The sequence below is a fragment of the Saccostrea cucullata genome, unplaced genomic scaffold (assembly GCF_032062105.1).
Source record: "Saccostrea cucullata isolate Sc308-1 unplaced genomic scaffold, CSIRO_AGI_Scuc_v1 ctg1381, whole genome shotgun sequence".
NCBI classification, from domain to species: Eukaryota; Metazoa; Mollusca; class Bivalvia; order Ostreida; family Ostreidae; genus Saccostrea; species Saccostrea cuccullata.
The window spans coordinates 133623-156755 of record NW_026923903.1 but is presented as its reverse complement, the minus strand read 5'-3'; the positions used below and the strand labels follow the sequence as shown (position 1 = coordinate 156755).

Here is a 23133-nt window from a genome sequence, read left to right as displayed (position 1 = left end):
TAATTCAGATAACAATATGAAGCCTTTTCACCTTCTTGAGTGTTTTCATATCATTTGGCTTCAAGAAAAGAAGTTAAAAGTAAAAAAATTAATAAAACAGCAAATTCTAATTTTCTACTACCGTGTTTTTAAGATCGGGCTCGGGGTTGGTTATATTCAATAGTAGTTCCATACATGGAAAAGGGATTTTCCTTTCTGTTCAGAATTTTTTTTAATATTTCCTCTCAGGCCATTTTGACAACTCTGATACCTGTGCCTGGTAAATTTTATATACTTTGTAAATAAATATATAAAGGTTTTTTGACCGGAACTATTCATTTTTTCCAATGCATAGGGGGCTACTCTCTGGGTTTTACAAGAGATGTTTAAAAAGACATTCGTGTCAGCTAATATGACCTATATTGTTAAACACCTTCTTATTAATATTTTTTTCATGAATGCAAATATCTGATTATTTTACGAAGGAGCGTACATGTATATTGATTTTTAATATACCGAAAATCGCTATTTCTGGGGATTGCGTAATTCTAAAAAAAAATTCAAATAAATTTCAAAGGTAAATTAAACAAAGGATGCTTGGTATTAAAATATTATTTCAAATCAGTAGAATTGAATGCTATTAACGACATCTGAATAAATAGGCTATAAAAGGCTTATATGCCAACTTTGGTCATCTGCACTTTAATTTTAAACACGACAGGATTTGTAATTTTTTCTGTATAAATTAATAATTTCTATATACTTTGGAAACTCAAATGAAATATTTTAATACACTTTCCTCAAGCTCTTTTCTGCAGTTTTCCTGAAATTTTATGTGGGTCCGAGGTGTTATTTGAGTTTAACAGTGATTCTCTACGTTGCCATTAATTTGATTTGTTTGTGTGTGGGGGTGGGGGGTGGGGGTGGGGGTTATTTTTATTCTTAACCTATTTAACGTTGGAGTTGAATCTTGTATCTTATTCCAAGAACTTAAGATTGATTGTGACATTTGAATGAAAGGTCAAGGTCATTAAAAACCACCACCTCTTTAACTTCTAACCTGTCAACCGAAATAAACTCTGAAAGGTGTTTCTAGATACATGTACATGTACTTCATGTTTCTTTTTACCCTTGGGTCAAGGACAAAGGTTAAGGTCGATTTCAAGTTCATAGGTCAAGGTGATTTTGGTAAATAGCTAATATCAACATTTTATTCAGGTTACCAGTGACCTTGACCTAAGTTTCAAGGTCAAGGGTAAAAAGATCTGCATGCTTCAGTATGTTACATGTCTTGACATTTAGAAGTTCTTAATTCTGCATGAACATCAAACACTCAAGTATACTGTCTTTTAATACATTGTGTGCGGTCGCATGTGCATGCACGTCCATGCATTTACTTTTGATAGTAGTATAATGTAGGCAATCATTATATCTATTCATATTTGAAATTTCACCCTGTATTATTGAGAACCAAGAAAGTTGTAGGCATTTAAAGTTTTAGCCAATCAGATTGCAGCACACGTGCATGTGCGTGCGTTCATGATTATTCTTATATATCATGCTGTAGATCTTCATAATGTAGGACTATGTTCAAAATTTCAAAGGATTTTGTCAGAAAACAAAATAGATATTTAGACTTTTAGTTTCAGCCAATCGCAGCGAAGGGCACCTGCATGCGCGTGAGATCTTGCTATTTTGACCATATCATCATGTCTATACTACTATTATATCCTTATATTATGAGTTTCAAAGCATTTCATCCAATATTTAAAAAGTTACGGCTAAATCTATTATATTGGTCATTTCACGTGTTACACGTGCGCGCACATGCACGCACGTGCGCGCAAAATGACCTTCGTTCCGCACATCTACATAACATACCTAGTGACCCTAAAAAGGTTTCACCTACATCGGATGAGTAGTTTACGAGAACACTCGCGGACAAAAAAGTACCGGAGAACAAAGAAAAAATTCAGAAAAAGTAAAAACAATATGTTCCCAAACTTTGGGGAACATAATTATAGTCTCAGTGTGTTTGAAACGTTCATCGCAGACCTCATCTTCCCAAGTGAAGAGTTTCTGATCCGCTCCGCTCCACATAAACCCTTGACCGAATAGGCTAAGTTTGACGGGGTTTGAAATGCGTTCTCTGAATGGCCTCATGCAAGTTTTCAGGAACCAATCAAAATCATTGTTTTATTTAAACAACTGAAACTACATCGTAAACAGAAAAACACGTCAGTTTTAGTCCCAAGGATAATGTATTTTTCATTAGATAGCCCTTTTAAAGGTTTGTCTCAGTTTTTTAGTTGAGTTATATTGAATTAATTACCGACTACCAATATTATCTCGAATTCGCTGTTGAATTCGTTTACTCTGATTGGCTAATAGCAGAGGTCAGGAGAGTTCAGAATATGTAAATCTCACTAGATGGCGTGACAGTAAACCCCGTCAAACTTAGCCTATTCGGTCAAGGGTTAATGTGGAGCGGAGCGGATCAGAAACTCTTGACTTGGGAAGATGCGCAGACCTAAATGCAGCTGGTTAAGATTTGTAAACCTAAATTCAAAATTTTGTTCGTAAACATACTATTTAAATAAATTTCAAATACTGTCAGGAATATCCATGTACGACTTAACCACATCCAGTCGTTAAGTGATTAAGTTAATTGGTGCGAAGACATATTCGCAACATATTATTTCGTTTCTATTGGTTGAAGTCCCTCCAATAAAATACCGAAATTTTTGAATTATTCTTACTCCTCGGCATCAATTGGTGTAAAATGCTGAGGATTGGGTTTGGAGTTTCGGACAATGTGAGGGGTGTATGGAGCTTCTTTTATGTTTTAATAATCGAGTCTAGAGTTGTTGTGAATAATCATTGCATATTAGTTTGTCCTCAAATAACCATTAGTAATCATATTTTACATTTTTGTTAAACCAACGAATTCTTAATTTTTGCATGTTAAGAATAATAGAAATCGACGTATTTTAATAGTCTGAGTATACATAGAACCATTGGGCAAGAAAAGCTGAAACTTAGGTGGTAGCATCCTGATATAGTTTAGATTCGACATTGTTCAGGGAGTTGTGCGGGGCCATAATGCGGAATCAAAGTTTTACATAGGAATATATAGGAAAAATCTTTTCAGGAACTACTTCGCCAGAAAAGCTGATACTTACTGTGAAAGCATCCCCCCCCCCCCCCCCAAAAAAAAAGATGTCTATTTTCCTAATTTACTTCAATATATCTAAAAAAGATGAGTCTGGGCGTACAAAGATTTATTTGCAATGCACAGTGAATAGCTCAACTTAAAGTAGAATAAAAACACAAAGAACATACATGTGAATGTACATGTAACATATACCTCCCATATGTGCTAAATTATACAAAGTATACAGACTGCAGTAATACTACTGGTGGGGGTGGGTGGGTTTTGCGAATAGCACAAGTAGCTCGTAGTTATCAATTGCTCAAGGCGCACTAAAAAAGGCGCTCAATTTAACATAATGACGTAACAGCATAACATAACTGCCTGAGTAAAAAAGGCGGAAAAACTATTTCCGTAAACCTCATTCATTTACAAGAATTAACATTTTACTTCAATATATCTAAAAAAGATGAGTCTGGGCGTACAAAGATTTATTTGCAATGCACAGTGAATAGCTCAACTTAAAGTAGAATAAAAACACAAAGAACATACATGTGAATGTACATGTAACCTCCCAGACCCATGTAAATAATGTGTGAAAGAGGAGAGGGGGACTAAACCTCAAAAAAAAAAAAAAACCCAACCCCCCCTAAAGACTGAAAGGTAGTCCTCTACCAAACTGGTACATTTTTTTCAATCTTTTGGTCAGTGGTAGACTCTAAGTAGCGCAGATAGGCGTTGCTCTTCCAGAAGCCCAGTTCCTGTATCAACTCGCCTTGTAATCCTTGCTGGAAGGCCCAAGTGGCCCCTCCCATTCGAAAGGAGTGCCCAGTTATATCCACTCCATGCAAGACTCTCCGCAGTCGCGACAGAAACCAGCTATAAGACAGGGGTTCGCCGTTTGCCTTCTGTAGGAGGGGTGAGGTGTCAGACGTTAAAGGGTCAATGAAGAGCAGATGAAATAAGCTGCGCAAGGCACTGGCTGGGCACAGTGGGTGACCATGCAAGTCAGGAAGTGTAACTTGAAGTTGGTGCTCTCGGAATTGCAGGGTCTTGGTCCAATTCAGGGATAACAAGAAGCCCTTGGCATGTGGGCTTATATTTTGAATACACAAATCACGGTCTGGAACACAGATAGGTCCCTGAGATAAGAAGTTTCCAGGCCGCAGAAGTCCGAAGAAGGCGATAAGGCATGCCGTCCAAAAGGACAAGTCCTCCTTCAGATCTAAACATAGGGAACTCCTAATCAGTAAGAGATGTCTAGGCTGAATAGGTGTCGCTGCTCCCTGGGCATCACCAAGTTCACGTTTTGCTCCCTTCAGGGTTTGCTGAATGGACCACACTCCATGAATAGGGTCATCTAAATCATTAGCACAATGTAAATGTTTCACAATGTTCAGGTAATTCTTGATGGTACTATACTTAAAGGACTTCACATCCACCAGGTATGCAATGTATAAGATAATCTGCTCAGGTGCTGCTGGTACTCCAGGTAAGTTAACTTTAGCACAAAAGTCCAGATAGCAGGTAAGTTGGGCTTGGTAAGTTTTCTTGGTGCTAACCGCCCATCCCTGGGTCCTCAGGCGACTGGCTGCCATGCGCAGTGCTTGACGAAGCTCGGCCCCATCTGCAATAAATAAAAGCTGATGACATGTGTGAGACCAGTGCTTTTACTGTGAAAGGTACAATGTATGACCCATCAAATGGTAATATTTCATAGAGCTTAGTGAGCATGTAAGGTTCAGTTAAACGCGAAATCACATCTGCTATTGTGTTCAGTTTACCCTTTACATAGGATGCATAGACACTAAAGTTATAAAATGCTTGAGTCCAGAATAAGCTTCTGAGCCATTCCATAATAAAAGTATTTCTGCTGGAACCTTTGTTTATGTATGCTTTAGCAGTAGTATTGTCTGTGTACACTATAACTTTTTTGTTCGCAAGCAGAGGTGCCCAACGTTGTAATGCTAGGATTATAGCCACAGTTTCCTTGGTATTAATATGCTTGTCTGCGACTTCTGGCACGTCCAGTGTCCAGTTCACATAAAAGTAATCACCGCTAAAGTAGCCGCCGCCTCCTGCATTGCAAGCATCCGTCATCAAGGAACGAACAGGACGTGTCTCTAAAAAATGCACTGTTCCGTTGAATATGGGGAGGAACGCTATCCACCACTCCAAGTCTTTTCGAAAACAATCCAAGAGTACTTTGTCCGATTGGCGGTGTAAGACATTTTTAGCGTTGATCACACGACGTAGAAAGGTGCGGCCACCTTGTATCACCTGACAAGCCCAGTTTAGTTTACCTATCAAGGACTCAAGTTGACGTTTACTTGCTCGCTTCTTGGTTTGAAAGGTCATCAGGAGGTCTTGAAGCGCTTCCATTTTGTCCTGAGGAAGTGAGAGGGTAAGATCACAAGTGTCTATCTTCACACCAAGAAAAGTCAGTTGTTGGCACGGCCCTTCCACTTTGTTCCAATTGATACAGAACCCTAATTGTCTCAATGTTTTGATTAAAACTTGTAAAGCAAACAAACATTTCTCAAAAGTTTCTTCGATAACTAAAAAATCGTCAATGTACACAATCACTGTAACACCATACTGAAATTTCAAAATTCTACAAACACAGCTAGACAATCTTTGAAAAATGCTAGGACTCTTAGCAGCCCCGAAGGGTAATTTTGCATCATACATATACGTTGCATAACTTTCATTTGAAAATTGCCACTTTAAACCTGTAAATCTGTAATTACTAGGGTGAATGTTGACTGACCTGTAAGCACTTTTAAGGTCAACTTTGGCTAAAAAACAGTTTCTTGAGATCAGTTTACAAGCATGGGTAAGGTCCATATATGTACATGAAGTATCTGAAGTATAGTCATTTAAGCTTTTGCCAATAGGTCGACTAGCATCGTGAATGAGCCTAACCTTGTTAGAGGACTTAGGAATAGCGCCAAGGGCACTAACAATATTCATAGGTTTACCGCATACAACATAATTTCCATGCAAAATCTCATAATTAATTTGTGACTCAACCTGATCATGAAAAACTAAAGAAGATTTATAATTGCTACATTCAACATAAGTATCAAGGTCTATAACATTGTCAACAATATGAAAACCCTCCTTTACGCCCTGCAAGATGAATTCTCTATCAAAGTCATCAGGGGGGGATAAGTTTTTCCCAGGCCAATAGCTGCAGGTCGTGGGATGGAGGGTTGCCTATGCGTTTTTTGGATCTGTCGTTTTTCCTGCCAAGCCATGCTTCACTGCTGGATGATTAGGCCCGTAGCAAATAAAACAATTGTGGGCTAGCCTACAGTCTGAACGCACACAGTTGTCTTGGTTAAAACGACGGCATATTTCCCGTCCATTTGGTAAGAATGGTCCTCGTCCGCGTTTGTTGGGTGCTAACGTTGTTGGCTGGTGAGCTGGCTTCTCCGCTGTAGCTGTTTTGTCCACTTGCTGTCTATACATGTGCGAAACTGTCTGTGTGGTAGAGTTGTCCCGCTTAGGTATTAGATTAAACTCTCGAAGTTGAGCGCACGGAGTGTTCCATAAGTAAGAGTACTTTGACTGATTTTCACGGTATTCTCTATCATACAGCAAAACGCTTGGCCACACATAATTAGCAGCTAATCTGAAGACGGACTGGGTGTAGCGTAAGTAGTCTTGAGACTGTCTTAAAGTACAGGTACCATCTGCTATCATCTCAAATAGAATTTGGAGGCTTGCGTACCCCCACTGCTCTACCGTTACATCTCCTAGGGATAGCTTTTTCTCTCCTACGTTCAATTTGACTCCATTGCCCATATCAATCGTTTTCGATTCGTCTAACAAGTCTCTCGTTCCAGTCCAAACGTAATCTTGAATTTTCCTAGCTTTCTTAGACGTAATAGAATTACCTTGAAATTCCTGTGGAACTTCCCGAGTCCAAGTCCTCGTTTCCGTTTCTAGTGGGGCTTGCGGCAGTGCCTCTACGGGACGGGGGGTTGCAGCACGCATCTCGGTTTCCTTTTGTATTTGAGTCTGCAAGTCGCGGTATTTATTCTCCAGTTTCATCTGCTGTAGCTTTCTCTCGAGATCTTGGCACTTTGATTCGAGGTCCGCTATATCACGCGGGGAAGCAATTTTTTCGTGTTGACCGTCCTGACCTTTTGCTGCTGGCGAGGGTCGAACTGGCGTGGTATCGATACCGGTCGTTTCGCCTTCCTTCAAGGACTTCATGATTTCTAACATTTTGGCCCCCGCGTTTGCTCTTCGTTCTCTGTCTACCATTTCACTCTGTATGAAACGCAACTGCGATGTTTTTGCGAATAGCACAAGTAGCTCGTAGTTATCAATTGCTCAAGGCGCACTAAAAAAGGCGCTCAATTTAACATAATGACGTAACAGCATAACATAACTGCCTGAGTAAAAAAGGCGGAAAAACTATTTCCGTAAACCTCATTCATTTACAAGAATTAACATCACAACACATAACTTCATCTCTGGAACTACTAAACCAATTTCAAGCAAATTTGGTATAAAACATCTGTGGATAAAGGGAAACAAAAATTGTGAATTAAAATTGTGAATTTCATTGTCCCTGCCCCCCCCCCTGGGGTCTGAAGTATGGGGCCAAAACCACTTAAATTAATGCAGTCTTCTTTACTCCCGTGTCAAGGATAACAGAAGGCTCACCGGGGGTTAAATCACGAAGTTCAACTGTTATAAAATTAGATTAACTTTTTTACGTCAGTGTTATGAGTTTTAAAATAAGCATGAAATAAAAGAAGGAAAAATAGATTCAATTATAACTTCCCAATTTTGAGAAAATTAAAGTTCGTTTCCCTTTATTTTATTCAATTAAAGAAATTTAGTTCTTACATACGTAGTAAATGGAATAAACTGGTCATCAATATTTATCAAAGATGCCAGCTTGAGAAGCACGGCCATTGACTCATCACTTACTATACAGTTTCCATCTGGGGAGGATCGGAGGACTCTCTCTCCAACAGAAGGGGGGTGAAATCCTGACATCTGTTCAGATTTAAAAAAAGTATTATATAAATCCCAAAATCTTCCAATAAAACACCTGAGTTTACTCAGGTGAACTATTGCTTTTCTTCCGTCGTCGTCGTCCGTCGTGTGTTAACATTTGAACATTTTCAGCTTCTTTTCTAAAACCACTGAACCAATTTCAACCAAATTTGGCACAAAGCATATATGGGAGAAGGGGAACAAAAATTGTGAATTTCATTATCCCTGCCCCCCTCGGGCTTGAGGGGTGGGGCCAAAACCACTAAAATTAATGCAATCTTTAAAAATCTTCTTTACTCCTAGACATCAAGCAGTCAAACTGTTTGCATGATTGTAATCAGCATTGATTCCTTTACCAAAATTGTGAAATTCATGGCCCTGGAGTCAGGGGTTCTAGTTCTTGGGCGGGGCTAAATAAGTATGTAGTGAAAATGCATTATTTCTTTGGAAATCTTTTTCTCTACTCCTTGGTATTAAATAAACCAACTAAATGCATAGTTATGAGGAGCAAGAGTGCCTCCACAAAAATTGTGAATTTTATGGCCCCAGGGTCAGGGGTTCTGGTGCTAAGGCGGGGCTCTATTGAAAATATATAGTGAAAATGCATTATTTCTTTGAAAAACTTCTTCTCTGCCCCTGGGTATTAAATATACTAACGAAGTGCATAGTTATGATAAGCATGAGTGTCTCTGCCAAAATTGTGAATTTTATGGCCCAAGGGTCAGGGGTTATGTCGTTAGGGCGGGGCTCTATTTATTATATATAGTGAAAATACATGATTACTTTGAAAATCTTCTCTGCCCGAAGGTATTAAATAAACCAACTAATTGCATAGTTATGATGAGCATGAGTACCTCAACCAAAATTGTGAATTTTATGGCTAGGGTTCTGGTGTTAGGGCGGGGCTCTATAGATTATATATAGTAAAAATACATTAATTCTTTGAAAATCTTCTTCTCTGCACTTATGTATTTAATAAACTAACAAAGTACATAGTTATGATGAGCAAGAGTGCTTTTACCAAAATTGTGAATTTTATGGTCCCCGGGTATGGGTTTCTAGTGTTAAGGCAGGGCTCTGTTGATTATATATTGAAAATATATGAATTCTTTGAAAATCTTCTTCTCTGCTCCTAGGAATTAAATTAACTAAGTACATAGTTATGATGAGCAAGAATACCTCTTTTAAAATTATGAATTTTATGGCCCCTGGGTCAGGGGTTCTGGTGTAAGGGGACGGGGCTCAATCGATTATATAAGGAAAATACATTAAATCTTTGAAATGTTTTTTCTTTGTCTCTGGGTATAAAGCAGATGAACTACCTTAGTTATGATGAGAAAGGGTGCTTATCTTGCAGAATTGTGAATTTCAAAACCCCAGGGTCTGGGGTGGGGTGGGGGCTCTACTTATATACTGAAAATGAATTTATTGTTTGAAATGTGCTCTTTTGTATTTATAAAACATTTATTAATTTTTTGATATTAAGGGTGCCTTTGTGCAATGTGTGGACCTAGGGTTAGGGGTTTATGTTACAGTGTTAGGGGCACAATGGTTAGTTGGGATGCATTTTTCCCCCTAACCTGCATATTGGTATTCAGTAACCAAGCTAGGCAACTGCTAAGTGTATTGTTATGATGATCAATGGTGCCTCTCTCAAAATTTATGAATGTCATATAGCATCTGGCTTAAAACATGAATCAAATTCAAAAATTGGAAAATTGTTGCATAATGCTCAGGTGACCTATAAGGCCCGTGGGCCTCTTGTTTTTAGGATATAGACTGAATTGACAACGTATGTTCCCTTTATTTCCTAATCATGATCAGGAGCACACGTCGGGTGTGACCGGTCAGCAGGTGATGGTCAATCCTCCATGGCATCTGACCCCATCTCTGTTTTTCGGAGGTCCGTGTTTGATCTGCTCCTATTTTGTATTGTTTTATGGACTTTGATATTGAATACTGTTCGTTATCTCCATATTCTTCTACAAGGAATATATTAGTGATGTTGTTTCTCAAAGAATCTCTGTTACTGGGATGCTCATCTGGCACGTTTTCATAAGCAGGAACATCACTGCTCTCAACTGGAACTGGTTCATCAGTGTTGTTTTGTCCCACTGATTCATAAGAAATACTAGACTCAAACGTATCATGCTACAATTATTTGTACATCTTATGTACTGAAAGATTTCATGTATATAGGCATAAAAAGGTTAGTTTTGCTACAAAATCAATCTCTTTGGGTTACTTCAGCTGAAAGCTCTAGCGACCTTTTCTAATCAAATTATTTTTTATCTGATCCAATGTTTTAAATTGTTGAGGTTTTTTCTCCAAAACACAAATTTTAAAATTATGTTGAAACTTATGATTACTCTCTACGATATAGTATAATTTTTAAGTTTGTTCTCAGCATGACCCCTGAGCTAAAATGGGGCTACAGTGGAGGATAAATCCCTACTGTACCTTCGTTATGACCTTGATCTTTGTTCCTGCAGGATATATGATCGTTGATGTCATCTGTTGGACCATGCAGCTGCAGGTGACCTTGATCTTCGGCCGGATTTGTTGGATTTTGCTGGTGATCTTGATCTTTGTTCATATGTGTTTGATCTTGCTTGTAAATCGGATCTGTTTGTCGATGCAGGCGACTGTGATCTTCGATGAACTCCGTCAAAACTTTTTCTTCAAACGAAGAAAAAGGTTTCTTCAAACGAAGAAAAAGGGATTGCCAATTCTTCTTCCTGGTGTCCTTCTTTCAAAACCGCCCTCGGCCATTTTTTAGACCCAGCCATTTATAAACACCTGAAAAAAGTAAGCTCACTCCTCCATGGCACCTGATCACACCTCTGTTGTTTGGGGGGTCCGTGTTTGCTTTGCTCTTTTTTTGTATTATTCAATGGACTTTGAAATTGAATACTGTTCGTCATCCCCATACCCTTCTTAAAAAACAAGAGACATCTTCACATATAATTAATTAAACCTTGAAATGCTTTGTTTACATGCAAAATTAATCACCAAATTAGCATGTTCAGCTATATTAAATTAAAAAAAATATAAAATGAAGTAAAATTGGTATGTGTACTTACTAAATTGACATACTAGTGCAATTAAAATAATACATTTACATATCTGATTGATCGTAGATTGTTAAACGTCCTTCTTGAGAATTTTTATTAACATTAGTCTGATCATGCCAAAAATTTGCAGTATTTGATCAAAAACACGTCATACTCACACCTCTATCTTTCCATCTCATGGCATAGGGAGATCATAACATACCTGTATCATCTGGCAGGCAAGCTTTTTTCCTCTCAAACTCATCATACTCGAGCTCGAGCAACATTCGCATGGCTGGTCTGCGCTTATTTTGTAACTTTAGAATATCGACCAAATTTGAAGAGCAGGGATTTCAAACAGCTAGGTTTTCCAAAGACGTATGTGTAAACACATCACAGAGAAAACGTTTGTTTGCTCTCGTTAACCCAACAGCAAATTTTTCATTCAAGAAGAAAGCATCCTTTCTTTTTCTGGGTAGAAATTGTGACCTGCAACTTATTTTGGCATTTGTTTGCTAGGAAATGTCTCCATTTCTTTCATTCGTATGTATGCTTATCTAGGCAAAAATAGTTTCGATTTTCGAACATATTTTCCTTAACTTGAATAGGTAACTTTCATGTTATAAGGCCTAAATTTAATTTAATGAAGTGCCAAGTGCTGAACGTCATCCGGTTAGTGAGGAGAGAGTGAACATATAAACATGTAGGTGGGAAAAGTGTCTCCATTTATGGCTGGTGAATGTTCCACATAATATTGTAATAATTCTTTAGCATACTGCAAATATTCATTTGTTTTAGTTTGATTATAATCCTAATGATAAGCATAGCTACTGTCAGGAAATGGCTTTTATCTTCTCTCAAGACAGACCTCAGAACCAATAGTCCTGTATATAATAAAATCACCTTAAACTGGGTGACTTTCCGCGGACAGTGGCGGATCCAGAAGGTGGCGGTAGGTACGGGAGTTGGATCCCCTTTGGATTAGGAAAAGGGGAAAGAAATATGTCCTAATATTTGTTGTTTTCATTGTAGAAAATGTTCAGTGGAAGGCTAATGCTGTCATATATATAAAGAAATTCATTTGTGAATACAAAATGAAGCCCCCTCCCCACCTTTACATAGTAAGATCTGTCGAGTTCGGAGATACTTTTCCTTTCTTTTTCAAAATTTTAAGTGAATCATACAAGTACTTTTTCCCAGGTTGATGAACCTCACAATTTAAAACAGAAGTCTCTGTCGGGACTGAAGCTCTACTGGTTTGTACTTATAGCAGAAAAAAAGGAAAGTAATTGAGCAGTTGGGAATTTAAACTTTACACTAGCAAAAGAGAGAATAATGATCCTTGAATAAGTCTCTTTAATATTATGTTCTTAGTATAGTCTACTTGCATGCCACATTATATTATAATCAAAACTATAATTAAAATAACATTTTGAGAGTAACAGAAATTGCTATTTTTATTAACCAAGGTAATAGTGATTATTGAAGTCAAAAACAGATATAAAGAATGAGGTACTATTTAATGTATCTTAGTGTAGTCTACTTGTGTGCCAGGTTATATTGAAATCAGACCAAAACTGTAGGAGGAGTAGCATTTTGAAAGAATTTCACAGAAATTAAGGTCTTCCGTTTCCAACGGAAGACCTTATTGTTTTCGTTCGGTTTCTTTTTCCATATTATTATGTTCCCCAAACGAAGTTGGGGAACATATTGTTTTTACTCTGTTTCTTATTATGTCGCCCCGAACGAAGTCGGGGACGACATATTGATATTGTACGCATGTTTTTTTTATCCAGGCTGTTTCTCGGAGATGGCTGGGACAATCTTCCTGAAACTTTCCTCAAAGGACGATCACTGGTTGTAGTTGTGCAGTGAGGTCGTTCAGTTCCAATATGTCTACCGTTGCCATGGAAACCTGTAAAAAGCGACAAATTTTGTCCGAGAGTGTTCTCTCTGGTCCCTTAAACGTTCGTCATGAAACTTTTCTTATTTTAAGGATTAGTATCTGTAGTTGTGCGCTTCGCATTTAAAATTTTCAAATAATCGATTATTGCCATGGAAACCAGGTGAAAGTTAAAATTCTTTAATTTCGATTTTCTCAATAACTACTCAGGCAATCGTTTTGAAACTTTCAATGTTAATTCCTTGCAATGTGTCAAAGTGATTTCTACTTTCAAAATAATTGTAATGAGTCGCTCACAGTTGCCATAGAAACGAAACAGAAAAAAAGATTCAGATGTACACATGTGTTCTCCAAGGTCTAGGTCAAAAGGTCAAAGTTCGTCGTATCCAATAAAAGTTCTTTTCACAAGGATTACATATTTGAAATACGAAAGCCTTAGTACTTACCGTTCAAACGTTATGGCTATTTACTATGTTCAAGACGACCCCCCCCCCCCTTTTGAAGAACACAGCCAGGTAGAATACACAGATATAACATATACAACTTACAAGTAACTTTTTAAAATCTTCATTCATAAAATTCAGTTCCCGTCATGTGATATTTTGCCATCATTCATTCTCCTTCTGTTTTGTCTCTTGAATTTATAAATATTTTATTTTATCTATATAAAAAAAAAATAACGATTGTCAGCTGCATTTATTATCATTTCGCGTTTTCTTGTATATCTATCACTTGTATATTATTCATTTCATTAGATAGCGCAAGTATAAATTAAAAAATTGGTACGTCATTTTCATAGTTTTTATTCAGTCAAAAATCTTTTGATCCGCTCCTGAAGGTTCGCGAAGCCTTGATCACCACTGTATACAAAACATTCATCTCGCCGAAAATGTTCATGATTCCGCTAAACTGAGAAAGTTTACACATGATTTATCATCTCATAACAAACATCAGCTCTCTGCAATGCAGAAATGCTCGAATTGAAGGGGAAAATTCAGGAGTTATTGATGAGAAAAATTCAGGAGTTATTATGTCGCCCCGAACGAAGTCGGGGACGACATATTGATATTGTACGCATGTTTTTTTTATCCAGGCTGTTTCTCGGAGATGGCTGGGACAATCTTCCTGAAACTTTCCTCAAAGGACGATCACTGGTTGTAGTTGTGCAGTGAGGTCGTTCAGTTCCAATATGTCTACCGTTGCCATGGAAACCTGTAAAAAGCGACAAATTTTGTCCGAGAGTGTTCTCTCTGGTCCCTTAAACGTTCGTCATGAAACTTTTCTTATTTTAAGGATTAGTATCTGTAGTTGTGCGCTTCGCATTTAAAATTTTCAAATAATCGATTATTGCCATGGAAACCAGGTGAAAGTTAAAATTCTTTAATTTCGATTTTCTCAATAACTACTCAGGCAATCGTTTTGAAACTTTCAATGTTAATTCCTTGCAATGTGTCAAAGTGATTTCTACTTTCAAAATAATTGTAATGAGTCGCTCACAGTTGCCATAGAAACGAAACAGAAAAAAAGATTCAGATGTACACATGTGTTCTCCAAGGTCTAGGTCAAAAGGTCAAAGTTCGTCGTATCCAATAAAAGTTCTTTTCACAAGGATTACATATTTGAAATACGAAAGCCTTAGTACTTACCGTTCAAACGTTATGGCTATTTACTATGTTCAAGACGACCCCCCCCCCCCTTTTGAAGAACACAGCCAGGTAGAATACACAGATATAACATATACAACTTACAAGTAACTTTTTAAAATCTTCATTCATAAAATTCAGTTCCCGTCATGTGATATTTTGCCATCATTCATTCTCCTTCTGTTTTGTCTCTTGAATTTATAAATATTTTATTTTATCTATATAAAAAAAAAATAACGATTGTCAGCTGCATTTATTATCATTTCGCGTTTTCTTGTATATCTATCACTTGTATATTATTCATTTCATTAGATAGTGCAAGTATAAATTAAAAAATTGGTACGTCATTTTCATAGTTTTTATTCAGTCAAAAATCTTTTGATCCGCTCCTGAAGGTTCGCGAAGCCTTGATCACCACTGTATACAAAACATTCATCTCGCCGAAAATGTTCATGATTCCGCTAAACTGAGAAAGTTTACACATGATTTATCATCTCATAACAAACATCAGCTCTCTGCAATGCAGAAATGCTCGAATTGATGGTGGCATGTCAGATTCGTTTTTTGGTAGAACCTCTAAAATGAAAGTGAAAGAGGGAAATTGCAGAGTTCTCACTGGCGTTACAATACACAAAATAATTCGGCTGATCTTCTTCATAGATTACATTTGCCAAGCTTTTATGATAGGAAAGATACTGCCAATTAACAAGTATGAGGCTCAGTTTAGTACATCTGCCAGATTTCTTTTATGCAAGTCTGCAAATTTAGGAACTTGTAATTTTCCTGCACTACTTTCTTCTCCTACCGATTCTAAAAATAATGAGTGGGATGTACCCAATTAAGGTCTTCCGTTTCCAATGGAAAGGACCATCATACAACTCGATGGTTGTTCAAACTTAGCTAATGGACTTTTGTTTTAGTGATGATTAAAATGAAAGTCTTGTCCAGTACGGGGCGACATATGCTATTGCTTGCAATAGCAGACTTTCTAGTTATTATTATTATTCCTGGGAAAATTTTGTCCACGAGTGATCTCGTAAACTATACATCCGACTTAGGTGAAACATTTTTAGGGTTAGTAGGCATGTTATGTACAGTTGCCAAACGAAGGTCATTTTGTGCGCACGTGCCTGCAAGAGCGCGCACGTGCAACACTTAAAATGACCAATATAATGTATACTGCCGTAACTTTTTTTATTTTTTGATGAAATGCTTTGAAACTCATAATGTAATGATATAATAGTAGTATAGACAAGATGACGTGGTCAAAATAGCAAGATCTCACGCGCATGCACGTGCGCTTTACTCTGATTGGCTGAAACTAAAGTCTCAATATCTTTCTTGTTTTTTGACGAAATCCTTTGAAATTTTAAACATAGCCATGCATTAAGATATCCTACAATAAAATATATAGCAATTATCATGAAAACACGTGTATGCACGTACGCTGCAATCTGATTGGCTGAAACTTTAAATAGCTATAACTCCCTTGGTTTTCAACCAAACAGGATAGGATTTAGAACATAGATATATATAATGGACTTCTACAAGAAGGTATGGTCACCATGTACATGCATACACGTGTGTGTACATGCGCTGCAATCTGATTGGCTGAAACTTTTAACAGCTATAACTCCCTTGGTTTTCAACCAAACAGGATGGGATTTGGAGCATAGATATATATAATGGACTTCTACAAGAAGGTTTGGTCACATACACATGCATACATGTGCTTGTACGTGCGCTGCAATCTGATTGGCTGAAATGTTAAACAGCTATAACTGCCTTGGTTTTCAACAAAACAGGTTGGGATTTAGAACATATATGTAATGAATTCCTACAAGAAGGTATGGTCAACATGCTCATGTATGCACGTGTGTGCACGTGAAATGGGAACATTGTAAAATCAAAAATACACTTGAATTAGTGTTTTTTTATATACTTTTGAATTAAATACTTTAATATTTAGCATATCAAAATATTTAGATTGTGTAGTATAATATTTCTGACCATCAAATTTTGTGCACGTGATTTCTCGAAGACTACTGGATGGATTTTTATGAAATCTGCAGGAACAATGTGTTGCTATATGCAGTTACTATATCCTGGAGATTTTTTGGAAATTCCTTTCTGGTGCCAAGTTACGGACAATTTTCTGATTTTAAATTGACATTTTATTCGTGGATAATCTAAAGAACGGTTAAAGATATCACTGTGGAACTTTCAGGGATTATAGATCTTGATAAGAACTATCGAAGACGCGATCTTTTGTACGTCGTCTCTACTTCCTGTCGTTACGGCATGCAAAGAAAAAAAGTCAAATTTTTAAACTTTTTTGTTTTTCAATATTTTCAAATCATATTAGTATGGTTGATAGAAACATTTCTCATTAGGCTTAATATATAATTTGTTTGTAAATTGATGAATTCGAACTCGAGATATTAACATTCAATAGTCTGAAGCGTGATCTTAATGGCGGCGGTCTCTGTCAATTCCGACATTTCGCAATAGGGGTTTACAGAGGCAGCTGAGCGTTTGCTTGAACGAAAGTAACATAAGGAACAATGAAATTTGAAGGGATACTTGGATTGTCACGTCGTAGGTTCATTGCAATTCGGTGTCAAACTACATTTATTATCCAAGGTCTACTTACAAGTCTTCTTTAATTGGTTTTGGTTGTTTCTCAAAGTAGAAATAGAAAAGAATTGATGTGCAAACGAAGTACAATATCTATATCTTTTGTTTTGCATAACGGTAACACATAGCTTAAATCATAGTTAAAATTAATAGTTTTTCAAGAATGTAGTAGGTAAAAAACGTGACCACTGTTTTCCCATGCACACTTGTGTCATATTAAATCAATAGAAAGGACAACTGTTACAATAAGAAAATATTTTATTTTTAAAGATAACAATTTTTCAAAGACCGTTTAATTGACCTATATAAACATTTTATTTTCTCAATGCAAGTTATTGAAGATAATAGAATCTTATTTCTTGACCCTCGTAGGGCGATCGAGGCATTTTTTTCGGTGAAACATACCACCTTTTTCATGAAAGTGTAAGTAATCGGCATAGTCAACTTTCGTGATTGAAAATTGAAAAATTACCAATTCATAGCTGTTTCGCTGCTTTAGTGTTATTTGCCTATATACGATATGTTTCATGTGTGTGTTATACTTTCCACACCTCAAAATGTAGGCTAGGCGATAAGAACGTTCTTTTGTTATTTGATTGAAGCTATCTCACCTATTTAAATGAACATTCCAAAAGATATTCGCCAAGATTTACTCGTTGCGTTTGGCGCGAAATTATGAATAGTGACCCTTCTTTCATAGTTCCAAGACAGATTAACTGTTGCAGAATTATATGTGCATACAAGTGAAGTAAGAGTAGTTGTTCAATAGCGTAATCGATAAGCGTATTGGATTTTCACACTCGTGACCTGTTTCAATTCCCAATGTGTCCAAAATATGTTTAATCCATTTTCAGCTCGATTTTATGGGTTATTTTTCGGAATCGGACGGAAGACCTACTCGTTGCTCGCAATGAGATCGTTTCTAGTTCTTTTTATTTTTAGTAACAACGCCAACACCATTCACCGAAATCAAAAACCAATATACAGAATTATGTTTCGTAATGTAGTCTACTTTTATGCCAAGTTATATTGAAATCATACCAAAACTGTAGGATGAGTAGCATTTTGAAAGAATTTCATAGAAATTTCTATTTTTAGTAATAACGCCAACATTGTTCGTCGAAATAAAAAAAACGATACACAGAATTATGTATATTAGTGTACTCTACCTGTGTGCCAAGTTATATTGAAATCAGACCAAAACTGTAGGAGGAGTAGCATTTTGAAAGAATTTCACTGAAATTTCTATATTTATTAACAACACCAACAGCGTTCGTCGAAATCAAAAACTGATACAAAAGTTATGTATCTTAGTGTAGTCTACTTGTATGCCAAGTTATATTGAAATCAGATCAAAACTGTAGGAGGAGTAGCATTTTGAAAATTGTTTACAGACAGGCGGACGGACGCCGGATGCATTACTATCGCATAAGCTCTTCTGGTTTCTGACCATGTATGTGCATAACTACTTTCTATTTCTGTAGCCATTTGTAAACCGGAAACAACTATATTTTATTTTTAGAACCAAACATGATCATAAATCAGAACATAGAAATCCGGAATATAAAATGTCAATTAGTAAATTATAGATACATGACATCCTCCCTTTTTTAAAGCAATAATCACATCAATTAACAGTAACTCAGTTTCAAAGCAATCATTAAACAGTCAATGAATATTGAAATCTGAAATCATGTAAAGACTTAACTGAACTTTAAAGTTTACAAAACTTTTGAAACTACATTTAAACTGGTTGCATAACATAGTCTGCAAATTTGGATGAAACTTTCACAGTAAGTCCTGATCTGGTTTTGACGGTTTCATCAGGAGTTTGTTTTGCGCACTCGTGAGACTCTGAAGACGGCTTTAGCGGAACATGTTCTTCAGCACTACTCTCTGGAATCTGGAAATCGAAATCCTCACTGACTTCCTGTGTGGGTTTTACGGAATTTGTCTTTTTCAGCATACAGCGGTTTCGACGATACTTTTTCCCATCACACGATACGATAAAGGATTTTGGTAGTGGTAGTTTGGATTCCACGGTCGCGTGTCTCCATGTTTTGCCATCTTGTAGCATAACGTTATCTCCTGTGTCCAAATTCGGAAGACTCTTAGTTCCTGTGCGATCATAAAATTTCTTGTACTGCAACTGTCTGGCTTGTTGTTTCTTCTGCATGTTGTTGTTCTTAGGACGAAGTAGATCTGCTGCAATAGATAAGTTTGTTTTCAGACGACGTCCTAGAAACATCTGTGAGGGTGACTGTCCTAGCCCTTGGATTTCTGTGTTGCGATAATCCATCAATGCTTTGTAAGGGTCTGTGTTTTTCTTGAGAAGCCGCTTGACTGTCTGCACCATTCTCTCCGCCTGTCCATTAGATTTAGGATACAATGGACTAGATGTTGTGTGTGTAAATCCATACTCTTTGGTAAAATCTTTGAACTCCTTGCTCGCATACTGAGGACCATTGTCTGATACTAACTCATCAGGAATCCCGTACTTGGAATACATGCTTTTAAGGGAGTTGATGACTTGTAGTGATGAAAGGTCTTATAAGATGATTGTCTCTGGCCATTTCGAGTATTAGTCTACAGTAAGTATGTAATGGTTCTGCTTGTATACAAAAATGTCAGATGCTATCTTGGACCATGGACAATCTGGTAACACTGTACACGTCATTGGTTCCTTTAGATTTGAATTCTGAACTTCAGCACAAGTTATACACTGGGATACTTTATCCTCTATTTGTGCTGCAATGCCCGGCCAATACATAGACTCCTGTGCTCTACTCTTGCACTTAACGATACCAAGATGAGATTCGTGAACCAAGTCTAACATTTTCTGCTGCCTCGATTTTGGAATGATAAGTTTACTGCCTTTGAACAGTAGTCCATCTACATGTGATATTTCATCCCGAAATGTCCAGTATGGAAGAAGGTTTGATGGTAAGCTCTGTTTACTGTTGGGCCATCCTAACAGTACTGTATTGAGTAGCTGTTGTAATGTTTGATCCTGAGAAGTTTCTTGTTGAAATTCCTTGTAACGATCAGGTGACATCGGTAAGTGTCTGTTGAGCGTGATATTGTTGACATCAACTTCAGGTATCAACTCTTCTCTGGTTTCATCAAGATAGTGTCGACTCAAAGCATCAGCAACAAACATAAGTTTGCCAGGTTTGTACTCAATCTTTAAGTCGTATTTCTGAACGGCTAGAAGTAGTCTTTGTAAACGCAAAGGTGCTGCTAAGAGCGGTTTCTGAAAAATAGACTGTAATGGTTTATGGTCGGACTCTACAGTTACTGATCTACCATAGATGTACTGATGGAACTTTTGACATCCAAAGACAACTGCTAATGCCTCTTTCTCTATCTGTGCTTAATTTCTTGGAGACGCTGTCAGTGCTCTTGATGCATACGCAATGCGTCTACCTTGTTGTAAGATAGTTGCACCAAGTCCTTTTGAACTTGCATCCAATGGGAGTGTTAGTGGTAGTCCTGGGTTGTAGTATGCTAAGATCGTAGCTTTGGTAATCATGGCCTTGAATGTCTCAAAACTGATATCTTGTTCCTTTGTCCAATTCCATTCACAGCCTGACGAAGTTTCAGTCAATTTGCGTAGTGATGCACTTACATCAGATAGTCTTGGAAGAAACTTTCCTAAGTACTGAACTAGTCCTAAAAAGGTAAGTAGTTCCTGTCGATTTTCTGGTTTCTGCATCATTACAATAGCTCTCACTTTTTCTGGATCAGGTTTCACTCCATTTTGGGTAAGTACTTGTCCTACATATTTCACTTCAGTTTTATGCACTTCACATTTCTGCCTACTGAGCTTCAAGTGGTACTCTTTCGCACGCTGTAAAACTTGGTGTAATCTCTGGTCATGTTCTTCAATCGATGATCCCAAACCAAAATATCTTCAATGATGACCTCTGCAACAGTTATGTCCTCCAACATGTGTGACATGATGTTCTGGAATACTTCGGACGCAGACTTTATACCAAATGGCATACGCTTGAATCGGTATCGCCCGAATGGTGTGTTGAACGTACAAAGTCTCGAGCTAGCTTCGTCTAGTTGGATTTGCCAGAATCCACTAACGGCATCTAATTTTGTGAAGTACTTTGCCTGTGACATATTCTCAATGACATCCTCAACAGTTCGTAACGGAAAATGTTCACGTTGAATTGCATTGTTGAGATCCCTGGGATCAATACATATTCGGATTTTGGATCCTTTATTCACAACAGTCATGCTGTTCACCCACGGAGTTGGTTCTGTCTGTCGTTCAATGACTCCCAACTGTTCCATTCTCTGTAATTCTTGATGAACTTTGTCTTTTAATGAGATAGGTATCTTGCGTGGTGGATGTATGGTAGGTGTTATCGACGGATCAAATTTTATTGAGTACTGTCCAGGTAAGCATCCTAACCCTTCAAATAGTTCTGCATATTGAGGTTCACTCAAAATGTCTTTTCCAGATGACTGATGTTTGTCCTTGTTAGATCCTAGTTTGCAGGAAATAGAATTCATACATCTCAGTAGGTCAAGTTTACAACAAGTCTCAGCTCCGAGAATGTTTGGTGCATTTCTGTTGACAACGTAAAACTCTATTGCATGAGTTTGGCCATTATATTGCAACGGTATTGTTGTCATACCATCTGTGATGATTTTATGTCCAGAGTAAGATGTAAGCGAAGCTTTCGGTTTCTCTAGGGGTGACATCTTAAGTTTGTGATATGTGTCTCTAGTGAGTACATTACACTTTGCACCTGTATCCATGAGAAACTGTACATCTGTGTTGTTCAACTGTAAAGTTGTCATCCAATTGTCTATGGTGTTGACATCAACATGTCCAGTGTCAATCATTCCTAGGAAAAATGAATCTTGACAGTCCGAGTCATTCTCGTCGGATTCATCCAGCATGTTCACTGAGCGACTCTTAAATTTTCCTGGACGCTTTCCATGGAATTTTCCTCGCTGCGCTGGTTTCCCTCTATGAGCATAATGTCCTCCTCGTGTGCGGTTATATGTTGCACTAGATTCACAAACACGTTCAAAGTGGTTTCTCTTTCCACAACCTGAGCAGACTTTGCCAATCGCTGGACACTTCTCACCATGCTTGCGCTTCCTATATCCACACTGTCTACAATTTGGATTGTCTAATTGTTCTCCTTTGAACGACTGTTTTGCTGTGATACGGTTCACTTTATTCATCACATTACCTGTGGTATTTCCTTTAGGTTCGTCATTCATTGTTTTGAGTTGAGCTCTCGAAAGTTCATATAAATTTGCAATGTCTATAGCCTGTGCTAACGTCAGGTCACTTCCTGTTGTGATCAACTTTTCTCTTATTTTGGCTGAACGTACACCAAACACTACTCTGTCTCTTATCATTTCATCTGGATTTGTGTAACCACAGTCTTTCGCTAAAACTTTTAGAACTGTCACGAATTCTTCACGTCTCATTTTCTTGCTGAGTTCTACACTGAAATTTGTATCTTGAGAACACTTTGTTACTTTTCGGCTGAAAGTAGGCCTGAAATTTCGTGTAATATGTCTCTAGTTTCTTTTTCTCATCATTTGTAATGTGCCAGGTACTGTAGACATCCCTACCTTTTTCGCCTACCCAGATCATGAGGTAGTTACATTTTTCTTCCTCGGATTTTTCTTTCAACGGTCCGTTGAACATAAATTCTGTGTGAGCCTTGAATTTTTGTCCATGTTCCCGGAAGATCACCACTTTTCCAGTCG

General features: G+C 37.4%; 2 protein-coding genes and 1 pseudogene across 2 annotated transcripts; all 3 read right to left on the bottom strand.

The window, feature by feature from the left end:
* Positions 1-3779: 3779 nt before the first annotated feature.
* LOC134265228 (uncharacterized) lies at positions 3780-7566 on the bottom strand (annotated as a pseudogene).
* Positions 7567-19129: 11563 nt separating this feature from the next.
* On the bottom strand, positions 19130-19894 carry LOC134265226 (uncharacterized protein K02A2.6-like). The gene has a single exon (XM_062747477.1). It carries the CDS (start codon positions 19892-19894, stop codon positions 19130-19132), a length of 765 nt encoding a protein of 254 aa, XP_062603461.1.
* A 1319-nt stretch (positions 19895-21213) lies between these two features.
* LOC134265225 (uncharacterized protein K02A2.6-like) lies at positions 21214-22776 on the bottom strand. Its single transcript, XM_062747476.1, has one exon. The coding sequence runs from the start codon at positions 22774-22776 to the stop codon at positions 21214-21216; it is 1563 nt and encodes a 520-aa protein (XP_062603460.1).
* Between the last annotated feature and the right edge of the window lie 357 nt (positions 22777-23133).